Source organism: Notamacropus eugenii, chromosome X (genome assembly GCF_028372415.1).
Source record: "Notamacropus eugenii isolate mMacEug1 chromosome X, mMacEug1.pri_v2, whole genome shotgun sequence".
NCBI lineage: Eukaryota > Metazoa > Chordata > Mammalia > Diprotodontia > Macropodidae > Notamacropus > Notamacropus eugenii.
The window spans coordinates 77,300,216-77,322,563 of NC_092879.1; the positions used below are offsets into that span (position 1 = coordinate 77,300,216).

General features: G+C 39.1%; 1 protein-coding gene across 7 annotated transcripts in view; it reads right to left on the reverse strand.

Annotated features, from left to right (window-relative positions):
- Window positions 1-22,348, reverse strand: part of BRWD3 (bromodomain and WD repeat domain containing 3) — a 125,966-nt gene that overhangs the window by 66,008 nt on the left and 37,610 nt on the right. For all 7 annotated transcript variants that reach the window (XM_072627018.1, XM_072627017.1, XM_072627013.1 and 4 more), the window contains exons 7-13: window positions 14,659-14,819; window positions 12,421-12,642; window positions 10,030-10,130; window positions 9,169-9,239; window positions 6,627-6,727; window positions 4,131-4,171; window positions 1,761-1,865 (exon numbers count right to left, since the gene is read on the reverse strand). In XM_072627018.1, the coding sequence (XP_072483119.1) occupies window positions 1,761-1,865; window positions 4,131-4,171; window positions 6,627-6,727; window positions 9,169-9,239; window positions 10,030-10,130; window positions 12,421-12,642; window positions 14,659-14,819 (802 nt within the window). The remainder of the gene's footprint in view (window positions 1-1,760; window positions 1,866-4,130; window positions 4,172-6,626; window positions 6,728-9,168; window positions 9,240-10,029; window positions 10,131-12,420; window positions 12,643-14,658; window positions 14,820-22,348) is intronic.

Genomic DNA, 22,348 nt, shown 5'->3' on the forward strand with positions numbered 1-22,348 from the left:
ATCCAATTCTTAGCTACCACAAAAAAGAACTGCTAGAAATATTTTTATACAAATAGGTCCTTTTTCCCTTTATAAAAAATCTCTTTAGGATAGTAGTGGTATTGCTGGGTCAAAGGGTATGACCAGTGTTATATCTCTTTGGGCAGAATTGCTCTCCACAACAGTTGATTCAGCTCATTACTCCACCAACAATGCATCAGTATCTGAATTTTCCCATATCCCTTCCAACATTTGTCATTTTCCTTTTCTGTTATATTAGCCAATCTGATAGGTGTGTGGTGGTGTCTTGCAGTTTTTTTAATTTGCACTTCTCTAATCTATAATGATATAGATATTTTTTCATATGACTATAGATAGCTTTGGCTTTTTTGTCTGAAAACTGCCTGTTCATATCATTTGACCATTTGTCAACTGGGGAATAACTTGCAGTTTTATAAATTTGACTCAGTCCTCTACATATTGGAGAAATGAGGCTTTTATCAGAGATACTTGCTGCAAATTTCTTTCCCAGCTTTCTGCTTTCTTTCTAATATGGCATTGGTTTTATTTTCGCAAAACCTTTTTGATGTATATGATCAAAGTTATCCATTTTACATCTTAATGATGTTCTCTATCTCTTTTTTGGTCATAAATTATCCATATATCTGCTTTTGCAGGAGCAATGGTGCCCCTACCTTGTAAATCTCAGCTGGAATAAAATTGGCACCAGGTGCTTTGCCACATGAAAGGAGCCTAATGGCCTCAAAACCTCTTCTTCAGTTGGAAGTTCAGCTAACAAGGGACTGACTTCAACCTGAGGTAAACGGTCAATGGCCTCAGCACTGATTGATGATGGCCTGTTGAGAACACTATGGAAGTGTTCAGCCCATCTCTCTAGATCATGTCCTTATCAGTAATCAATGTGGCTCCATCAGCACTGAGTAGTTGTGATGCACCATAGGTTTTTGGTCCATAAATAGCTTTCAGGGAATCATAAAAGCGCTTTGGATTGTTACTATGAGCATAAAATTGAATTTCATCTGCCTTCTTACTGAGCCAGGAATCCTGCATCTCTCTAAACTTTGCTTGCACTTTGCTTTTGATGGAATTAAATGCTGCCTTTTTAGAGGTGGATGAACTGTCCTGCTGGTAAATCCTGTGGAGTTCTTGTTTTTCATTAAGCAGCTTCTGAATTTCCCCATCATTTTCATCAAACCAGTCTTGGTGTTTGCGAGTGTTCTGACCCAGATGAGCAAATGCAGTGCTGTACACCAAATCTCTGAAAACTGCCTACTCCTTTTCTGCTCCACTGTGGCCAAGTGTGTGTTGGCTCAACTTTCCCTCCAAGTTAGCAACGAAATATTTTAATTTACCTCTTCTGACAGGTAAATTATTTCTTGATCTCCTAATTTATATATGGTATCATCCTTTACGTCTAAACCATCTACCCATTTTGACTTTATCTTGGTATATGGTATAAGATGTTGGTCTATACCTAGTTTCTGCCATATTGTTTCCAGTTTTCCCAGTAGTTTTTGTCAAATGAGTCCTTGTCCCAAAAGCTTGGATCTTCGGGTTTATCAAACACTAGATTACAATGGCCATTTACTAAACTGTGTATTGCATACCTAATCTATTCCACTGATCCCCCACTCTATTTCTTAGCTCCAGAACATTTGGATGATGACTACTTTATGATGCAGTTTGAGATCTGGTAGTTTTCCCTAACCATTTCCAATGACTCTACCACATCAACATAACCAAACTTTCTTTGGCCTTACCCTGTAGCTTTAGTCGCCATGTCAAGCACCATGTTTTTCCATTCTTGCTGCTGATAATGCCAGATTTTTGCAGTTCCATCTCTACTTCCACTAACAAATCTCAAGCTGTGGGAACAAGATTAAAAATAAATGTCTCTTTGTTATTCTCAAATAAAATATAATACTATTTTGCAAGCTGCATGGCCTGTCTAGATTTGAAGGACCATTTTCAAAATGCCTCTTGGTTTCCTAATAAGGTTTGATATGGTCATGACATCCCAATGTGAATCCTGCCTCTATTACAAGTGGAGTCAGTGCCCTTGGGAAATCATGGAGTCTTCACTCAGGCTCAGTTTCCTTATAAAATGGGGATAACACATACTCTAATTATCATAAAAGGCGGCTATGTGAATTCTCACAAAATTCATGAGAAATGTAAAAAGTAATCTGAAGAGATTAAGTATTTTGTCTTCACAAAGCCTTGCCGTTTTTAGGAATAAAGGACAATAAATTACTTTAGAGAACCCAAACTTAAGAGAAAAGTCATCAATACGGTAAAGACTCCAGGAAAAGTTAGTGTTTGGCGCCTTAGAAAACCATTCAGGGAATGAAATACATGCGTTAGAGCCAACTGAAACATCAGATATTTTGACACTTACTGAGCATGACAGTAATTTGGTAACTATGCATAACATGTTATTTTTTTTAAAATACATCTCTTTCTCACATATACCAGCATCAAATAAACATGACAGTACAAGGTGTTCTATCTGGGGACCATACTTTCATAGACTTACAGTACTGCTTTGGATCTTAAATGTCTTGGGGTTTTTTTAATGAAAATATCAACATGTATGAAATACTATGCAGCCCTTAGGCTACAAGTCTGGATCAAGATACTTCATCTTATAGACACACAACATTTTACTATGTGTCAAAGAATATGAATTAACTCGCAACATAACTAAATCTATTTAATAACAAAGTGATATAGACATAAATTTACTATTTTTCATAGTATTAATATAAATTCTCTAAGTATAGTTACCAAACAATAAGAATGCAAAGTTCTAGTCCTTCCCTTTAAGAAAGAAGACAGGGCTGAATGATTAGAAATGATAATGACGCTGGGTCTCAAAGACGAGGTAAGAGAAGGTAGCTTTGCCCATTTCTCTACAAAGATAAGGGCCTCTGAGAGTGGAACACTGCACTTCACACTATGCCTGTTGAAAATGCTGGTTAGTTTTGTTAAACTTTTTTCTCCCTTGTTTTTATTCTTTATTATAAGTATGGCTCTCTGAGAGGAAAAGCAAAATATATTGGAAAATGAAGATGATGGCAAAATAAAAGATATAAATGGAAAAAATATATATTTTAAGGGAAGGAAGGGATGTCTAGCATGCAGATTTAAATGGCTTGGATCAGTAGATCAAATCAGCCCTGAGTATCAGTTTAGAATTCCTACAAGATTAGAACAAATAATATTTACTGTGCAGCCAGCCTCACTTGGTATTTACAGGGGATAAACAAATGAATCATTGCAATATCTCTCTTATAAAATAAGATGTTATCAAATAATATGATGAACAAATAGAAAAGACTTCAACAAAAGACTCAAAGAATCACACCAAAGTCAATTAAAGGTCTTTTTTTTTTCAGTCCCAGCACTCATTTCACTTAGGACAGAGGATGGCTATGCAAGGATGCACGAATCCCTCCTCCCATTTGATATCAGTACTCTGAAAAGGACACAAAGAGGCACACACCACAATCAATGTCTTCATGGAGCTTCCAGCTGAAGTGACAGGACAGAGACATTGAAAGAGTTAAACAACAGAACAAGTCAGCAAATAACAAAATGCCAAATGAGTACAGCAGACAAGAAGTGCTACAGCTCAGGTGTCAAACTCCCTGACCCAGAAGGTCAGCCAAACTCCAGGCTGAGCCAGAAGCAGATTCAAATAAATACAAATACTAGATAATATAGATAATGTGAATCTGTGGTTTCCTAAGTCTCTATGTGGAGAAGCAGTCTGGACACTCAGGGAAAATGTAAAGGAGCCAGTAGAGCAAAAGTCAAGAAGGCCCAAAGTACATGGCCTTCTGAAAAAGAATAAGGAGGCCAGAGTAGCCAGATAAGGGAACACATGGGGAAAATGGACCGAAAGAGAGGAGGCAGCAATGCTTCCAGATCTCCAGCCACAGAGACAGAGAATGGGATGGTAGTCACACAAAGTCTGGAGGTGAGCTAAGTGGGCATTTCGTTTGTATTGGGGAAAGGCAGGAAATTACTAAGACAAAAAGGTTTTAAAAGAATAGAGGCACTAAAAAGATGCATGACAGAGGTCAAACATCCACCAAATTACACTAAGATCTGAAGGATGAGCTTACCTGTCTCCATTGTTACAGAACTGAACTGCAACAACTTTGTCCTAAGATATAAAATAAAACATTTTTGATTAGAAAGAACTGAATTTTTAAGCCATAAATACAAGGTGTGGTCTTTCTCCTTTCATATTCATATGGAAAACAGAAGGAAATTTTGATAAATGGAATCTTCAATCATTCTGGATTCCTAAAATTAAAAATGGAATATTTCATTTCCTGAATTGGCAAATTAATAATTAAAATAAATGATTATCAGCATCAACCTGAGACAGCTCACATAAAACAAGATTCTTTTTCTTCTGTTTAGCAGTAAACTAGAATCCAGGTAAACTGGGCAGTTCAGGGTGAGAACTTTGTATACATCACCTTTATTCTGAAAGAATTCAAAGCTCAGATGCTACCACAAAATAAATGTATTCTTAAATGTAACTGTTTAGATGAAAATATAAATTTTTATTCTATTTTAATAGGCAAATGAGTCATACCCTCCAGTTTGTTTCATTTTACTGCAACAGAAGTATTTGACATTTAGCGTGCACTACATCTTAGGGATTATTTGAATGTATTTTTTAAAAAATAATTGGTCAAAAATTAACAAAGCAGCTTTCCCATTGTTTTTCTTCTTTGTCATAAGGGATTGCTCTACAGACAGTGGGAGGAGAATGGAGGTGATATAAAAACAAAAGATAGCAAATAATTTTTTTAAATGACTAACCAGAGTATTGGAAGATTGATTTAGAATGAGGTCTAAATAAAAATTTGTTTTTCCTGCTTACTCCAGTCACTTTAAAAAGAATTCAACTAAGACACCTCAAAACAACATGTCTTTTACAACTAGCAAATTTATCCAGCTGTGCTTATGCTTAATTTTTAATAAAAATGTTCAACTATTAATGTCTTTAATGTTTTTTCCCCCAGCTTAAAAAGCAAACACAAACTCTGGATGTTCAGAAGCATCCCTGCCTCATCTTGCTCCAGATGTCCTCACGGTATGTTTTAGCACAGGACCTGGCCTTCTACTGCTAATTTCAATGCCTGGTTGCAGCTGTTCTGAAGGCAAGCCTTCTCTGCGAAGTCTAACAGCAGCCACTGATTTTTATCAGGGAGTGTTTGCTTTTTCTGACTTTTCTTCATTATTCTATGCTCCTCCACTAATAAAAATATGCTAAAAGATACTGTTCTTTCTACACCCTTCCCAATATCCATTTATTTTTTTCCCCGAGTCCTTCCTGTATTACCCACCTTCAGTCCTTTTTACTCTCACCCCTTGATGAACTTGCACACAATCCCAATACAGGCAGTAGTTAAAAAATGGATCTTTTGCCTGCCCCAGCACAAACATGACTAATTAGCCCTCTCCACCTGGGATAGTAGAGGAATCTGCTTAGCAGACACATACCAAAGTCTCAAGTTTTTGCTGCTACACAGTTAGTGGCTAGCTAGCCCATGACTGGGTTATCAACGAACAATTATTAGAAAGAAGAAGGCACAATTGTGGCTCAAGAGGAGAGTCTAAATATAGGTTCTTAAACTAAGAAAAGCAGCAAGTGTAAATATTCCCAAAGGCATTAAGGACAAAGGTTATAGACAGGAGTCTAGATTGCATTTAATTTCTGAAACATGAATAAAATTCTGTGCCCAAATGAAAGCTATGTTTCAGAGAAACTTTTATTACTGTACAAATACCATTCCCAAGGAGGCTTCAATACTGATTGGAAATGAAAACATACAGAAATATAAAGCTGAGAACTTTTCATTTCTGTCTTGACCATTTTGGCATGCAGAGTTACAGAGGGTTTCTTAAGCGACAGCAGCAATCCCTCACACCAGGTTCCAGAGCCAGTAAGCATCTAGATTGTGGGAAGGGGATGTGTGGAAGGTGAACAGGGGGAGAACTGTACTATAGTGGCTCCACATTTCCTGAAAAAGCCACAGGGGAGTGAAGATAGCCAGAGAGAAAAAGGTGCCAGTCACCAACGGCCATCACCCCAAGCAAGCAGCTGTTCCCTATGTGAAAGGCTGTTATTGATAACTAAGTGGGATTACTTTCCATTAAGTCTTTGATGATTTTCTGAAAACAATCGTACTAAGATCAACAAACTCAATTCCGTCAAAGAAACTTTTTCTAAGACATATTTAATATTATGTCTTCTATTAAGCATGTAGATTTTTAAAGCAACAAGTAGCATAACTCAAAAAATCATTTTAAGAAAAGGATTTTTTGCAAAATTTCAATGTGGTTTTTCAAAGAAACAGCCACGTATGTTTTCATTTCTTCCAATGTAGCTTGAAGGAAAACTTCTCATTAACATTTATAGACATACTAAAGCCTAAATGTAATACTGATCTATCTTCATTACTACAAAGATACCTTGTCAAGGTACAAAAAAAATCTCTCTAAGTTATATAACACAGACATATATTAAACAGGATACAGGCATAAAAAGAAATGAAACTAACTGCATGGAGGAAAACTGAAATTTCTCATTTCACTCTTACCGTATGTGACTCTAACTCAGCAATTTTTTCAGGGGACTCTGATCCCAAGTAATATATTCTAATCACATGGTCAGTGCTACCTGTAACAATGAACATGCCACCTAGAGGGGGGGAAAAATGAAAGGTGACCAAAAGAACTTAAATCTTTGAGATTAACTTTCAGGATAGTATGCTATATACTAATTTGAGTAAAATGCTAGCAAGGTATATAAGATTCTCCCCTTATCATCAAAGAAAAATTATATTTTTAATGAAACAAAATCAAACAGAATTAAAAAACCCAAACAATACTGAAAACCCAAGAGCAGTATTAAAAAGCTAAATCAATTCTTCAACAAAACACACAAAAAAGCACACTGAAAACAGACAGGAACTTTAAAAAGCAGCCACAACCAAAAGAAATTCATTTCCTTAAAATATATGTAAAAGCAATATAGAAAATTAATTATAAAGGTGAATTCTATTGTATAACTGCCTACTGCATGGAAGACTCCAAAATGGAAAATAATTTTCATTAAGTAGGCATTAGGCTTGTAACACTAACAATACGTTAAAGCTCACTGAATAGCCAGGCAATATTTTCAATCATAACTGAACAAGGCCCACCACTCAGTTAACCAAATCTCCCTGAGATTCCATTCATCTTGGATGATTATGTCTCAATAATGTCGTTATTATCATTAGGCAGCACAGCTCCAGTTTACATGTGGCAATGGGCTGTATGTTGTGCAGAAAGCCATTTATGTAGATTGCCCCCAGCTCTCTTGGGGCTCACAGCCAATTGAAATGCTTCGTTTTCCTTCTTCCAAATAAACCACATGCCATTCAGAATTATAAGATGCAGAAAAAAATTAGGGCTAAAAGAAAATTTATACATGAAGGCATTCACAAGTCCCAAAAGAAAAACACCCAAGAGGATAATTTTTAAAAGGAAAAAAACCAGCCTATATACAAGTTCTGTATGTATAAAAATATCATAACAAAAAAATAAAATAAAGAACTCTTAACCAGCTAGTTCCCATCCAAAAAATAAATCACTGTGGAATTCAATTAAAGCAGCATCCTTTTGATACTACACATTCTATCTATCATCTATTTACCTCAACATGTCAACTTGTCTTCCACAAGTACAGCTAGAAGGGGGAGACACTGGATACTTTGGCAAACTACTCTGATTATATCAGATTTATTTATATGTCTGTGACATGGCCCACCCAGAATATTGCACTGAAAACTCGCTGAGGACAGGGGCTACAAAGACATGTAGCTCAGTACCTTGCAGTAAGCATTGTAATAAATATTTGTTAAACTGAATTGAAATAACTGAGGATGTGAAGGTTTGGGAAAGACTAATTCCTACTTTCATTGCAGCAACAAGGAAATCTTGAGTCAAATGTTCAGGAATAAAAGTGTGTGTTGCGTGTGTGTGTGTATGTGTGTGTGTGCGTGTGTATGTAAATAATATGAACAATGATTAATTTAAATAGCACTTTAAGGTTTTGAAAACCCTTTAAATGTGTTATCTCATTTGACCTTCAAAATCCTATGAGATACATGCTATTATCTTCATTTTACAGATGAAGAAGGCTGAAAAGGGTTGAGCGACTTGCCCATATTAATAAATCAATCAAATATAACATCTGAGGAGGCACTGGAACTCAGGCCTTTCTGACTCCAACATCAAGATGTCAAAGCAAAACATACCATGTTCACACCATTGTCAGTTAATGCTCAATATCATATGGTGGATTGGTTACTTCTCATTCATTCAACAAACATTAAATGCCTACTGAGTACAGAGCATGTGATGACAAAGAAAATAAAACTGTTGCTGCCTTCTAGGAATTTGCTTTTGGAACAGGAATGTGAAGGGAGGTGGGAAGAGGGTGAGAAAAATTCCCCTCCAAGGTGGCATCTGAGAGGAGCTTTGAAAGAAAGCTAAGCATGTGAGAAGCACATTCCAAGGCACAGGCATATGTGAGGGCATAGCATAGGAGATGGCTGGTTCAGACCAGATCCCTGCCCTCATGGGGCTTACAGTCTAAAACACAGATAATCTCAATATCCAGTAACTGTGGTAGACAAGGGCAGACCAAATACTACATTCACCTATCCACTCTTCCTGTATTTAAATAGCATCTCCACTGGAAATTTGGGGGTAGGGAGGAAGAGATCAAACATAAATGAAGTTCACTTACATTTGCTGTTAGCTAACTGGGAAAGTTTGGTAAGGAGGAAGGGGACTGAAAGTAATGAGGTGAAGCTTGGGGGTTTCTCCATGGTCTTTCCCTTCCTTGCCTTTCATAGCAATTGTGCTTAAGCCTTCAAAAACAAAACTGGCATTACATTTGACTTGTAGTTCCAAATGGTCTGTCACAACTCACTTAGGTAGGCATCCATTCATTAAATCTCAAAAGATGTCAAAAGAGGAATTTTTTGTACCACATCACCAAAGAAAGAAAATCTAAATATGCAGGAATTTTCCATAACATTTTAGCTGTTTGCTGAGACAAGGTCAACTTTAATATTTGTATATACATACCAGAACTAAAAGAAGAACAAGAAATCTGAACCCCAGGTCTGGATCTCTCAGTAAATTTCAGTGGGCGATCCCTAAAAACACAAGTACTGTTTGTTATTATCCTATGTCAATTTTCAAGAAAAACTTTACTCACCAATGGGGAGATCAACACACCAATCTAAACCTGGTATAAGGCAGAATGGAAGCATATCCAAGTCTGAGATATCATTCCCTAAATGCAACGCCTGACATCAATATACCTCAGTACAATGCACACTGACACTAGATAATACATCAGTGAAATGCTAGCCGGGATTCTCACTAAAATTTCTAATTATACTTTTCAAGACTTATAATCCATCATTATTATTACCTGTAACAGTAACAACACCACCACCTTGCATTTCTATAATACTTAAAGGTTTGCAAAGAGCTTTACAATTATCATCTCATTTAATCCTCACCACAACCCTGGAAGGGAGGTGCTATCATTTTACAGATGGAGAAAATGAAGCAGACAGAAGTTAAACGACTTGCCCAGGGTCACACAGCTAGTAACTGTCTGAGGATGGATTCAAACTCAGGTCTTGACTGGATTCAGGTCCAGCATTCCATCCTCTGGGCCACCTAAGTGAACTGCATTCAATTTACCACATTAAAAGACAATTAGATTACAATAATTGTGTGCATCACAGGAAATTTTAATGAACAGTATCTTTAACATTGCCGACTGGGACAAGGACTCTTTTCTAAAACTTGCCACAAATCTAACCAAACCATTAAATGTATCTCCCCTGCACAGCATCAGCTGAAGAATTGCTCAACCCAGAGGAGGTTCTGAATAAGTTTATCAGTAAGCTGCTCGCGCCCACCCTTGCTTACTTGAATTTCAGGGTATTCACATGCCACTGCCAGAAGCAAATTGTTCCATCAGCACCAGTTGAAGTGAGGTAACGAGTTGTTCCTTTCCTTGCTGGGCAAAACTAAGGAGGAAATCAAACCAAAACGATTATTCTCAAGCCCACATTATTTTAAACCTTTAAATAACAAATCATTTCAATTAATATACTTGAAAAGTTTACATAAAGTATCAAGTTTAGTTTTCACACTCTGACCAATTAATAGCTTGTTTATGAAAAATTGTTAAATTAAGAAATTTAACAAGAAGCTAAATTTAAACCATTTTTGTTCCACAAAAGGCTTGAAGAGGATTTTATTATTTTTGTTACCTACGAATCAATTTACCCATCTGTAAAATGGAGGTTATAATATCTGCCCTTTCTTTAGAGGATCATAATTTGGATCAATTTAAATTACATAGTTTTGCATTTACAACCAAAAAAATAACCCAAAAAGAACTCAGTATCAATGTGTTAAATCATGTATATGTAAAAAGCCACACAAAATCTAAAGGTTTTTAAAATTCAGTAGACCTTTAATCAAGCTAGATGGCAGAACAGAGGCAGATCACCAAGCTTTAACATACCTACTCCAGAAAAAAATGTAAAATTTCAACCATACCTAATAACAACCACAAAATCCAATGAGAAACTATAATAACTGACTCATTCAACCCTAGAACTGCAGATAAAGTCAGTCAGAAGCCCATGAGCTAGAGGAAAAGAGGGCACTAGCAAAGCCAGTGCCAGTCCAAACCAATCTATAAACCTCCCAATGGGACCTGAGACCTTATACCCTACAAGGGTCTGCTTCCAGAATGCAATATTTCAAATAGCAAAAGATACAGACTTACAAGCAGGAATAACTTACCTTAGCCTACCTATATAGCCCTATATAGTGAAAAATAGACCCTTAAAGATGACTTCCTATCATTTCTGATGAAAAGACCAAAGCTGTGTATGAACTTTGCAACTCAAACATTAACCAGGAGAAATCTATAAAACTATACTCATTTGAGTAACAACTGGAAAGAGCTTTATGAGGTGGAATTGCCACCAATTTAATGGAGAGAGAAGAAGTATGCGTCGCTTCAGAACCTTCATGTTTTCAAAGGGTATTGAGAGAATCAGGAGAAACAAAAGACCTGGAGGAGAACAGTTCTGTTGTGAGAGTTTTAAGAGAAAAAGGAGAAAGGAGTTTCAAAGGACAATTGTCTAAAGAAAATGGAAAAGTGGGTAGATCTTGCTAATTCTTCTAATTGGGGTGTGTGAGAAGCAAAGCATACACAAATGGAGGAAGGGGTGGGGAGAAGGAGCATCAGACAAACCTGACTTATTTATCTGAGACAAACAAAAGAAGGCTAAATATATACACACACACACACACACACTCAGAGTTTCATGTAGAAATACATCAAACTCAACACTGAAATAAGCAAGGACAGAGAGTGGGGAAGTTAAGAGGGAGTTTCATGCTGAAGAATGAATAGCCACATGCAAAACAAACTTCCTGATCCTGAAAGGGGGGATTAAAAGGGAAAAAGAAAAGAAAGGAAGGTGCCCATCAATTGGGAAATGAAAAGGGAAGCAACTATTCATTTTCCAAATTAAAAATGCACATTCTTTTTATTTCAATATAAAAACCTCTCAATGCCTGAGAAGCCAATAAAAGCCAGTATGTGCCCAATTCCTCATGAATGAGTGGGATGTCCCACAAATAACTAGCTGAGCTCCAATTAACAGCCGAAGAACGAAAAGATGCACCAAGTCGTTGCTCCAGAGCATGGTGGCCCAAGCACTCATTTCACAAGGCTCATGCTGCTCTTCTGCTCACAACACAAAGGGAAGAAAAGTATGACTTGAGTTAAGGGTCTGGCCAAAAAGCTGCTTTTGGGGAGTCTCCAGGAGAGTCAGCATGGAAGACATGGAAGAAGCCCTCCCCTGGCAAACATTTCAAGGAGGAGATGAAGCTCTCTTAGGAGATTAGATGTCCTACTTAGACCAAGCTTGTGTGAAAGGACAAGTTAGTGGTGCAACGTCACCACAGAGCTCAGAACAAATGTCACTCACCAAACATGAAGAAGTAAGTCAAAACCTGTTTCTATCCTCAAAAGGTTTTCTGTACTCCTCAAGGCACTAAGTCCTTTGACCCTCCGTTATTGTTAAAAAGCACCCAGAAAACACTCGGAGGTCAGCCCTTTCCAAGAAAAAAGGTTTTCTTTGATAACATAGCATTTCTTACTTCCCCTTCCCTTCCTCTCCACCAAGCAATGGCTGGGCAGCAGTTGTCTTTGTGTGCAGGTTATATCCCATGCCTCACCCCGCCATGGCCAAGCACAGGGATGATGGGCATCTTTGCTTCCTTTTTTCTTACCTGTATGGAAGTAATAGAAGCTGAATGCCCCTGAAGGACAGCAACTGGTGCACAGATTTGAAGACACCACACTCTGATCACTTTATCACAGCTGCCAGCAGCAAGAAGTGTGTTTTCATAGTTGACGGCCATGTCAGATATTTCGGCAGAATGCCCTCGTAGTGTAGAGAGGAGTCTCCCATCATCAGTAGCCCAAATTTTCACCAAACAATCATCTGAACCCTGTAATTACAACAGACCCAAAATAGTGCAGGTAAGAAGGAACAGTTAATGGACACAAAAGGAGAGTAGCAGCCATTTCAATAGAGCTCAAAGGCTTGAGGTGTATCTCATTTATCCTTATTTTACAGAATAAGAAACTGAAAGTTAGACTGCTTGTAATCTATCCAGCTAGAAAATCCTGGTGAGGGGATGCCAACACAGCTGATTCTGAGGCCAGTGCTCTTTCTACCGTACCATGCTGGACTCCCCAAGTATTAGGGTTTTGCTATTTCTCCCCCAAAATATTTATAGCAGCATTTTTTGTTGTTGTAGCCAAGAACTGGAAACAAGATGGGTTCCCATCAACTGGGGATTAGCTGAGTCAATTAATGAAAGCAAAGAAACCTGAGAAAATGTTTATCAAATGATGGCTAGTGATGTGCACAGAACCAGAGACTAAAAAACAGTGTGGTGGAAAGATGCCTGGGTTTTGATGTAGTGCATCAAAATAAAAGAACAGGATCAAGGCTGCAGATTGGCTCAGAAAAATCACAAATGAACATCATTTACCATATTTTATGGTATTTTTACTTATTTTATTAAACATTTTCCAATTACATTTTAATCTGACTCAGCAAAACTGCAGTAAGTTTGAAACTCTGGTGTGGGAGACCTGGATGCGAATCCCAGCTCCAAGGTCCCTTTTAACTTTAAAACCACAATTCTATGAACTCCTATTTCCAGCCTAATCATTCCTCATTCTCACCACACAGTTTATGTTCCAGTCAACTGGTCTCCTCCATGTTCCCCACCAGTCACCCAACTGCCTCTTGCGTCTGTCAGCCAGCACAGACCCATTCCTAGAAGGATCTCCTTACTTACCCCCCACTACCTTTAGAAGCCCCAACTCCCTTTAAGACTCAGCTGACTCTTACCTCCTATAAAATGTCTTGCCTGATTTCTTCTGTCTCCATCTCCACACACACCCCCCACTTTAAATTTATTTTTTATCTATTCTACATGAACTTATACAGGGACTATTTTGAACTGATACATAATGAAGCAAACAGACTAAGTAAGAGCAAAAATAAAATGACTATAGAATTAACTGAAATACAAATACTGTAAGAGGCTCCAATAGTAATGAACAGGGAGAACAAATAAATCAAATACCTTTCCTCTCTCTAGAGAGGTGGATGGTGATAAGTGGCTGTTTTGATAACATAACTTGTTTTACTTTGTTATAACAAAGGGTTTTATGGAGGAAGAAATGCAAACAAGTGCAAAGTCAATAAAAATTTTTTAGTTTAAAAAATATATGATTATAGGCTAGGTCTCCTCTAGTTCTTTTGCCCTCTTCATAAAAACACAGAATCTAAGATCTTGAAGATATCTCAGAGGGAATAAACAAGTCACCCCAATAAGTGGACATCTAACCTCTGCTTGAAGACATGCTGCTACCTGAGAGAGCTCCAAACGCCAATATTTCATTACACCTGGCCTCAATCAGCCATGCCTTTCCAAGGACAAACAGGAATAGGTCTAATCTCTTATTCCCCATGGCAGCCTTTCAAATACTTGAGAAAGCCATTGAGTCCCTTGCAAATTTTTCTCTAATAACTTAAGATCAATTGAAACACATCCAGAGCTATGTTATTTATTAATAATTTCAAGCTTGACTATCTAGGTATAAGGATTATAGATATATGTAATATATAGATACATATATATCTGTGGATTTACTAAGAAAAACTGGTAATCAACATGCTATGTGGAAAAAAACAGAAAAATGCATTTAAGAAATAATTTTTATGAAATAAACTTTTCATCATAAAACTGTCATGCATTTAACATTTTAAAATTAAATTTTCCAAAGGAAGAAAATACTTATTGAGAATATAGAGTAAGTGATGAGGGGAAATTAAAGTGAGTTTCTATTAATATATTTTTCTTTATTCAAAGTCCTTACTGAAGAACCATGGTGCTTATGAAAACATAAATTGTGAATATAACATGGTATCGAAAACTTAAACTCACTGTGAAAATTCTTCTTCCACTTCGGTCAAATGCGACACAGTAGACAGATGATAAGTGACCCAGAATTCTCTTGTGCATCTTCATTTGTTGGTAAGAAGATGAGGGGAATATATGGCTGAAACGACTACATCCAGTTAACTGTCTGGCAGAAGCGATCGTTACTGGAAAAACAAATAGGAAATTGATTTTAAACCCATCTCATGGTATTGCTGTGAAATAAGATTCTATGATTATCTATGATCAATGTTGCCAAAATGGGATGGACAACACCCTATCTCCTGCACTGGTAGGTCCAAAAGTGTCTTTCAAATGTTAGAAATCAACAATCTGAAGGTCAGTTTTTGTTCCCACTCAAACATCAAATTCCTATGTCACCACAATTCTTTTTCTAGGATTTCTCCTTTTTTCCTGTGCGGTCCAGAACACAGTCAAGTTCAAGTATCTGAATAAGCTAACACATGGGACTTCTAGGATAGGGCTAAGTTATATCAAAAAGGAGTCTATTCAGTTACAGTGGCAGAGACTGAAAACAGGAAATAATCTCTTCCATACCTTCCTGTAGTCACTCCTCATTCCAACAGGTCCTTAACCCTCCATCAACTAGGGTTCTACTACCTTCACAATAGTAGGTCTGCCTGTTATTATCTAATGTGACCATCGGCAAAATACTGCCCTTATATGAGATTTCAGATTCCCCATTTCCAAAATGAGGGGTGGCATTATCCAGCAATTAGGGGATGGGTGAACACACTGTGGTGTACAAATGTATTTGAATATTAAGTAAGAAGAAATGAGAAAAACTAAGTATAAGTAAATAAGTAGAGAGGAGGGGGAAAAAGTATCATCAAACTGCCATGATGGCAGACAAAAGCACACAACAATAGCAGCAGTTACAGAAAAACACACAGGGAAACAGTTTAAAAAAAAAAAGACGCTGAAACTAAAGGATAATTGCTGTTGCTATCTTGATAAAGGCAAAGTATAGATTTTTTTATTTTAACCAAAGCATAGTGTCGTATACAAATTCTTGAAATTCTTGATTGGGTATGAGTCTGGTTTTATTTTTGTTAATGGTTATGGATTATGAATGAAGAGACTGGCCCAGACAGCATCCCAGGCTCCTTCAAAAGCTCGGCTTCCACAGTTGTAGGATGGTACCTAGAATGAGAGGGACCTCTCCTCTTCCAGCACTACATAGCCCCACTTGGAGGGCTTTTCCCCAAATGGCTAGCTGGCTGTGCAGTCACACACTTCAGTAATTCAACAAATTTTTCTCTAGCCTGTGAACCCTTTTTTGTTCTCTACCCTTATCCACTAGACTTTGATACAGGCTCTTCTAGGGATGCATCAGGAAAGGCACAATGACCAAAGCCCAGGTGACAAGACAGCATGGCACATGCACTCAGGGGCACTGTGCTCAATTCTAGGTGCCACATTTTAGGATGGCCACTGAAGAGATAGGACATGACATCATATGAGCAAGAGCTGCAAGAAGAGAGGAAGGAAGACTTTTAGGGCAAACATAATTCCTATCTTCAGTTTTTGGAGAGTAATCTTCTGAAAAAGGGATTAGCCTTGTCCTATTTAGCCCTTGAGATCAGCAATACAGCAACAGAAGAAATATCCATGAGGCAGATTTAGGGAAGAAGGAAAACCCCTCCTAACAAAGACAGTGATTCAAAACTGAAATGGCCTGAGCAGGCTGGATGCCCTTTGAATGGAGATCTTACAGAGAACCCTAGAGAGATTTGTGTTGGATAAAATGACCTCTAACCTCTTTGACAGAGAGTGATTCCACTTTAAAACAAAATAACCTAAATCATCTCTTACCATGCTTCTGAGTCTACCTTTCCTCATTTTTAAAACAATCATCCCTGGGCTCCTTGTAAGTCAGTATTCACCACCCTCAAACAGACAAACTTGGCCTCCCCACACCCTTCAATGAGACTTTTGGAAAGGGACAAGTCTTGTGCCTCTTTCTACATCCTGAGCACTTATCGTATGTGCCAGGCACTGTGCTGAGCTTACTAACTGATTGGAACCCACTCTATGGCCCCCTACATGCAGGATGCAGCTCTCCATAAACATGTCCCCAATTTAGGAGTGCATAATATGATTGCATATTAAAAACAAGCACTCCCTGGGCACAGGGAAATTCCTACATTATAATCTTTAAAAGAATTAAGATACTATATTTACATTTCAAACTAAACTCGTTCAATTCATGGTCATCACAAGCTGAAAAAGCATTTTGTCACAGAGTGTGAAAAATGAACTATAACAATAACTCTATAATTATGCTACGTCCCAAGCATGCACAGAGCACTTCACAATTCTGATCTCATTCGATCATCACAACCTGCCGCCCCCCCCCCCCCCCCCCCCCCCCCCCCGCAGGTGCTATTGGGATCTCCATTTTACAGATGAAGGGACTAAAGCAAACAGGAATTAAGTGACTTGCCCAGGGTCACACAGCTGTTAGGTGTCTGAGGCTGACTAGGAACCCAGCACTCCATCCACCACACCATCGAGCTGCCCAATTCCAACCCTAATTCCAAGTATGATTATTCCTGTCTTACACAAGGTAAATTTATGGCAAGATTAAAGTCCTAACTAAATCACAACACCTGTCACAGTCAAAATTAAAAGTTAATCAACTTTTCAATAGGGAAACAGTTAAGACTTGGCTGCCCCTAATAAGTTCAAAAGTTCACACCTCCAGGCCCAGATAAATTATATCCTGAGCAATAAGAAAATAAGCAGGTATGATAAGTGAGGTCCTTGCAGGGATTTTAGAAAGAGGTACCAGAGAACTGGAGAAGAGGGAAAATATACTACTTTTCAAAAATAAAAGCTCAGGTAGTACACAATCTATAGGCTAAGAAGCTTGCTCTGCATTCTTGGTAAAGTTCCAGAATGTATTACTAAAGCATGCTTATTGGCTAACTATGTAGAAAAGGAGTGATCCCCGTGTCATACCAGACTAACCTCATTTACTCTTTTTTTTATTAACAGTTCTGAGGCTGGGAACCTTCCAGGCAAAGGGGCTATTGCACTAGACACAGAGTCAGGTGGAGTTGGGTTCAAAGACTCACATCCTTGGGACTCTGAGAGTCACTGGACCTCCTGAGACTAAGGACCCTTGGTGATTAAAAATGAGGATAATAACAGGGTTAAATTCATAGGGTTGTTGTGGGGATCAAAGGAATTAATATGTAAAATGCTTTGAAAACTCTGTATGTCAGCTGTCACTATTATTAAGAATTCCACTGCCTCAGCCTAGCAGACAGGTTTCCAAGACTAAAGCCCAGGCTCTCCAGGACCACGCTGCAGTTTATGTCTGCTTTTCGGAGGCCCAGTCTGACTGGCAATAGAGGCTCATCACCAGTAGGCGAGCCGCTTGTGATAAATTATTTGGCCACAGAAACCCATCAAATACACAAAAATACAAAATGACCTTCAGTCCTATCTGGAGGCTTCAGTTTCTTCAATGAAAATGGCAGAGGGGGCGGAGCCAAGATGGCGGAGTAGAAAGACGCACATACACATAGCTCCGAACCCACAACCCACAGAACGGCTAGAGGGGACCAACTCACGGTGAATTCTGCACCCAGAGGCCACGGAACATTGGAGGGAGGGAGAGTTCTGTTCCGGAGAGACCTGCAAACCTCTCGCGGGGGTCCTTCGCGCTGTGGACTGGGCGCCAGGACTGGGAGCTGAGTGCAGCCCTGCAGCAGCCGCGACACCGTGAGGAAAAGATCCCAGCAGGCTTCGGGGACGGGATATCCTGCGGCCACGCGGGTCCCTCCACCCACAGAGGGACCTGCAAACCTCTCGCTAAAGGTCCGTCGCGCTGCAGACGCAGAGCCCAGCCCAGCCCAGACCTGCTGTGGCCACGGCACCAAGAGAAACAGACCCAAGCAGGCTTCAGGGACGGGATCTCCAGCGGCTGCACAAGTCCCTCCGCCCACAGGTGACGGGGGTCGGTGAGAGAGTCTCTTTGGCGGGTCGAGAGGGGAGTGGGGTGCCCCCATGATTCGGGCCCCCCCGGGAGGTAGAAGCTGAGAGGTGGCTGTAGACAGGGGCTCCCCAAGCGGGCGGGAGCCTGGATCCATTGTGGAAGGTCTGTGCAAAAACCCCCTGAGGGAACCGAGCCAGAGAGGTGGCCCTGCCCCGACCTGACCACCTGAACTTAATTCTCACACTGAATAGCAGCCCTGCCCCCGCCAAAAGCCCTAAGGTGGGAAGCAGCATTTGTATCTCAGTCCCCAAACTGGCTGGGAGGACCAGGAGGCAAGGTGCGTGTGAGGAGAATATTCAGAGGTCAAGCCACTGGCTGGGAAAATGCCCAGAAAAGGGAAAAGAAATAAAACTATTGAAGGCTACTTTCTCGGAGAAAAGACACCTCCTCCCTTCCTTTCTGACAAGGAAGAACAATGCTTACCATCAGGCAAAGACACAGAAATCAAGGATTCTGTGTCCCAGCCCACCCAATGGGCTCGGGCCATGGAAGAGCTCAAGAGGAATTTTGAAAATCAAGTTAGAGAGGTGGAGGAAAAGCTGGGAAGAGAAATGAGAGGGATGAAAGAGAAGCATGAACAGCAGGTCAGCTCCCTGCTAAAGGAGACCCAAAAACATGCTGAAGAAAATAACACCTTGAAAAATAGGCTAACTCAATTGGCAAAAGAGGTTCAAAAAGCCAATGAGGAGAAGAATGCTTTCAAAAGCAGAATTAGCCAGATGCAAAAGGAGATTCAAAAGCTCACTGAAGAAAATAGTTCTTTCAAAACTAGAATGGCACAGATGGAGGCCAATGACTTTATGAGAAACCAAGAAATCACAAAACAAAACCAAAAGAATGAAAAAATGGAAGATAATGTGAAATATCTCATTGGAAAAACAACTGACCTGGAAAATAGATCCAGGAGAGACAATTTAAAAATTATGGGACTACCTGAAAGCCATGATGAGAAAAAGAGCCAAGACATCATCTTTCATGAAATGATCAAGGAAAACTGCCCTGAGATTCTAGAACCAGAGGGCAAAATAAATATTCAAGGAACCCACAGAACACCGCCTGAAAGAGATCCAAAAAGAGAAACTCCTAGGAACTTTGTGGCCAAATTCCAGAGTTCCCAGGTCAAGGAGAAAATACTGCAAGCAGCTAGAAAGAAACAATTCAAGTATTGTGGAAATACAATCAGGATAACACAAGATCTAGCAGCCTCTACATTAAGGGATCGAAGGGCATGGAATAGGATATTCCAGAAGTCAAAGGAACTAGGACTAAAACCAAGAATCACCTACCCAGCAAAACTGAGTATAATACTTCAGGGGAAAAAATGGTCTTTTAATGAAATAGAGGATTTTCAAATTTTCTTGATGAAAAGACCAGAGCTGAAAAGAAAATTTGACTTTCAAACACAAGAATGAAGAGAACCATGAAAAGGTGAACAGCAAAGAGAAGTCATAAGGGACTTTACTAAAGTTGAACTGTTTACATTCCTACATGGAAAGACAATATTTGTAACTCTTGAAACATTTCAGTATCTGGGTACTGGGTGGGAGTACACACACACACATGCACACACGCACACATACATAGAGACAGAGTGCACAGAGTGAATTGAAGAGGATGGGATCATATCTTAAAAAAAAAAATGAAATCAAGCAGTGAGAGAGAAATATTGGGAGGAGAAAGGGAGAAATTGAATGGGGCAAATTATCTCTCATAAAAGAGGCAAGCAAAAGACTCATTAGTGGAGGGATAAAAAGGGGAGGTGAGAGAAAAACATGAAGTCTACTCTCATCACATTCCACTAAAGGAAGGAATAAAATGCACACTCATTTTGGTAGGAAAACCTATCTCACAATACAGGAAAGTGGGGGACAAGGGGACAAGCAGGGTGGGGGAGATGATAGAAGGGAGGGCATGGGGAGGAGAATGCAATTCAAGGTCGACACTTATGGGGAGGGAAAGGATCATAAGAGAATAGAAGTAATGGGGGACAGGATAGGATGGAGGGAAATATAGTTAGTCCTATACAACACAACTATTATGGAAGTCATTTGCAAAACTACACAGATTTGGCCTATATTGAATTGCTTGCCTTCCAAAGGGAAGGGGTGGAGAGGGAGGGAGGTAAAGAAGTTGGAACTCAAAGTGTTAGGATCAACTGTAATGTTCTTACCACTGGGAAATAAGAAATACAGGTAAAGGGGTAAAGAAAGCTATCTGGCCCTACAGGACAAAAGAGAAGACGGAGACAAGGGCAGAAAGGGAAGATAGAAGAGAGAGCAGATTGGTCACAGGGGCAATTAGAAAGCTTGGGTTTGGGGGGGGGGAGGGGAGAAAAGGGGAGAAAATTTGTAACCCAAAATTTTGTGAAAATGAATGTTAAAAGTTAAATAAAAAAAAAAAAAGAAAATGGCAGAGTGCCAAGAAAAGGGCCAAGTGTGCCAAGAATTCCGGTTTTAGACTGGCTTACTGGTATTCTAACTGGGAGAGCCACATCTCTTGACAGAGTGGATATAACGCAGGCACAAATGAATCCTTTCAACCCAGACATCTTAGCTATAAATGAAACTCCAACAAAAGGAAGCTACAGCAAAATCGAAAGATGCTTCATAACTTCTTAGAAAGGAAAAGAGAGTTGGCAAAGTTGGCTTTATCACGTATCCAAAGGTATCATTTCATAGAGCATTTAAGCAGTGATTATTGATAAGCATTTAAAGGAAGATCATTGCAGCTCAAGGACTAACATCTGGTGCCAAGCTGAGGATTAGGAAAGGAAATTCTACAAGAACTTGATAAGATCCATCTCCAAAATGAATCGAAAAAGACTTTAATACCCAGTGAAGTCACTGGGTAAGTTCCTACTATAAAGGTGGGAAACAAAAGGCAGGTCAGCGAAAAATATGTTGGAAAAGATTGTTTAAGAATAGAAAAAGAGAGGCCAAAAGTGTATTGGCTGTACAGAAGTCCCACACCTATAGAACATTAAAGAAGAGGCACAAGAATACTGTCAACAAAAGGAAAATCAAAATGAAGTTGAAAGCCATAGCAATGTATCCCAGAGAAGAAATGGCTTTGCTTAACAGGGTTTTGTTTGGGTTTTTTGGGTGGGTATGATGGTGAGTGGTAGAGTAGAAGACCATCTGGGAATTACTGAGATTTAAAAAGAAACCATTAATGCTATTTAAGAGTCATGAGGTCTTAAGCATGACACACCTCAAATATCACCCAAAAAATTGACAATGTATTATATTTTGACAGGAAGTAGCTGGTTACAATCACAGGAGTTGATTCCCAATCAACTAGGTATGGTCACTTCTGACAGACTTCGAAAATAAATCAACACTGACATCAAACTGAAAAAAAAAAGGAGAAGACAATGGCCTGTAATCGCTCCAACCTGGTCAAGTTTTGTGGGGGGTTTTTAACCACTGATGTAGAAAACCAGGAAATGGACAAAGAGACATCAATACAGACTAGAGGCATTTTCCAAGGAAGTTTGAGCATGTATGTCAATCATTTATGACTGGGAGTCTACAAAGTACAAGGCCACCAAATACTTGACTTGATCACCTTGGCAAGTGGAAAAAGTAGCCGAATTATTTACACAATCTTGCAGGAGATGGTTGAAGGATACAAACAGCATAATCCCATAAGATAGCAAAAAGCAGTCCA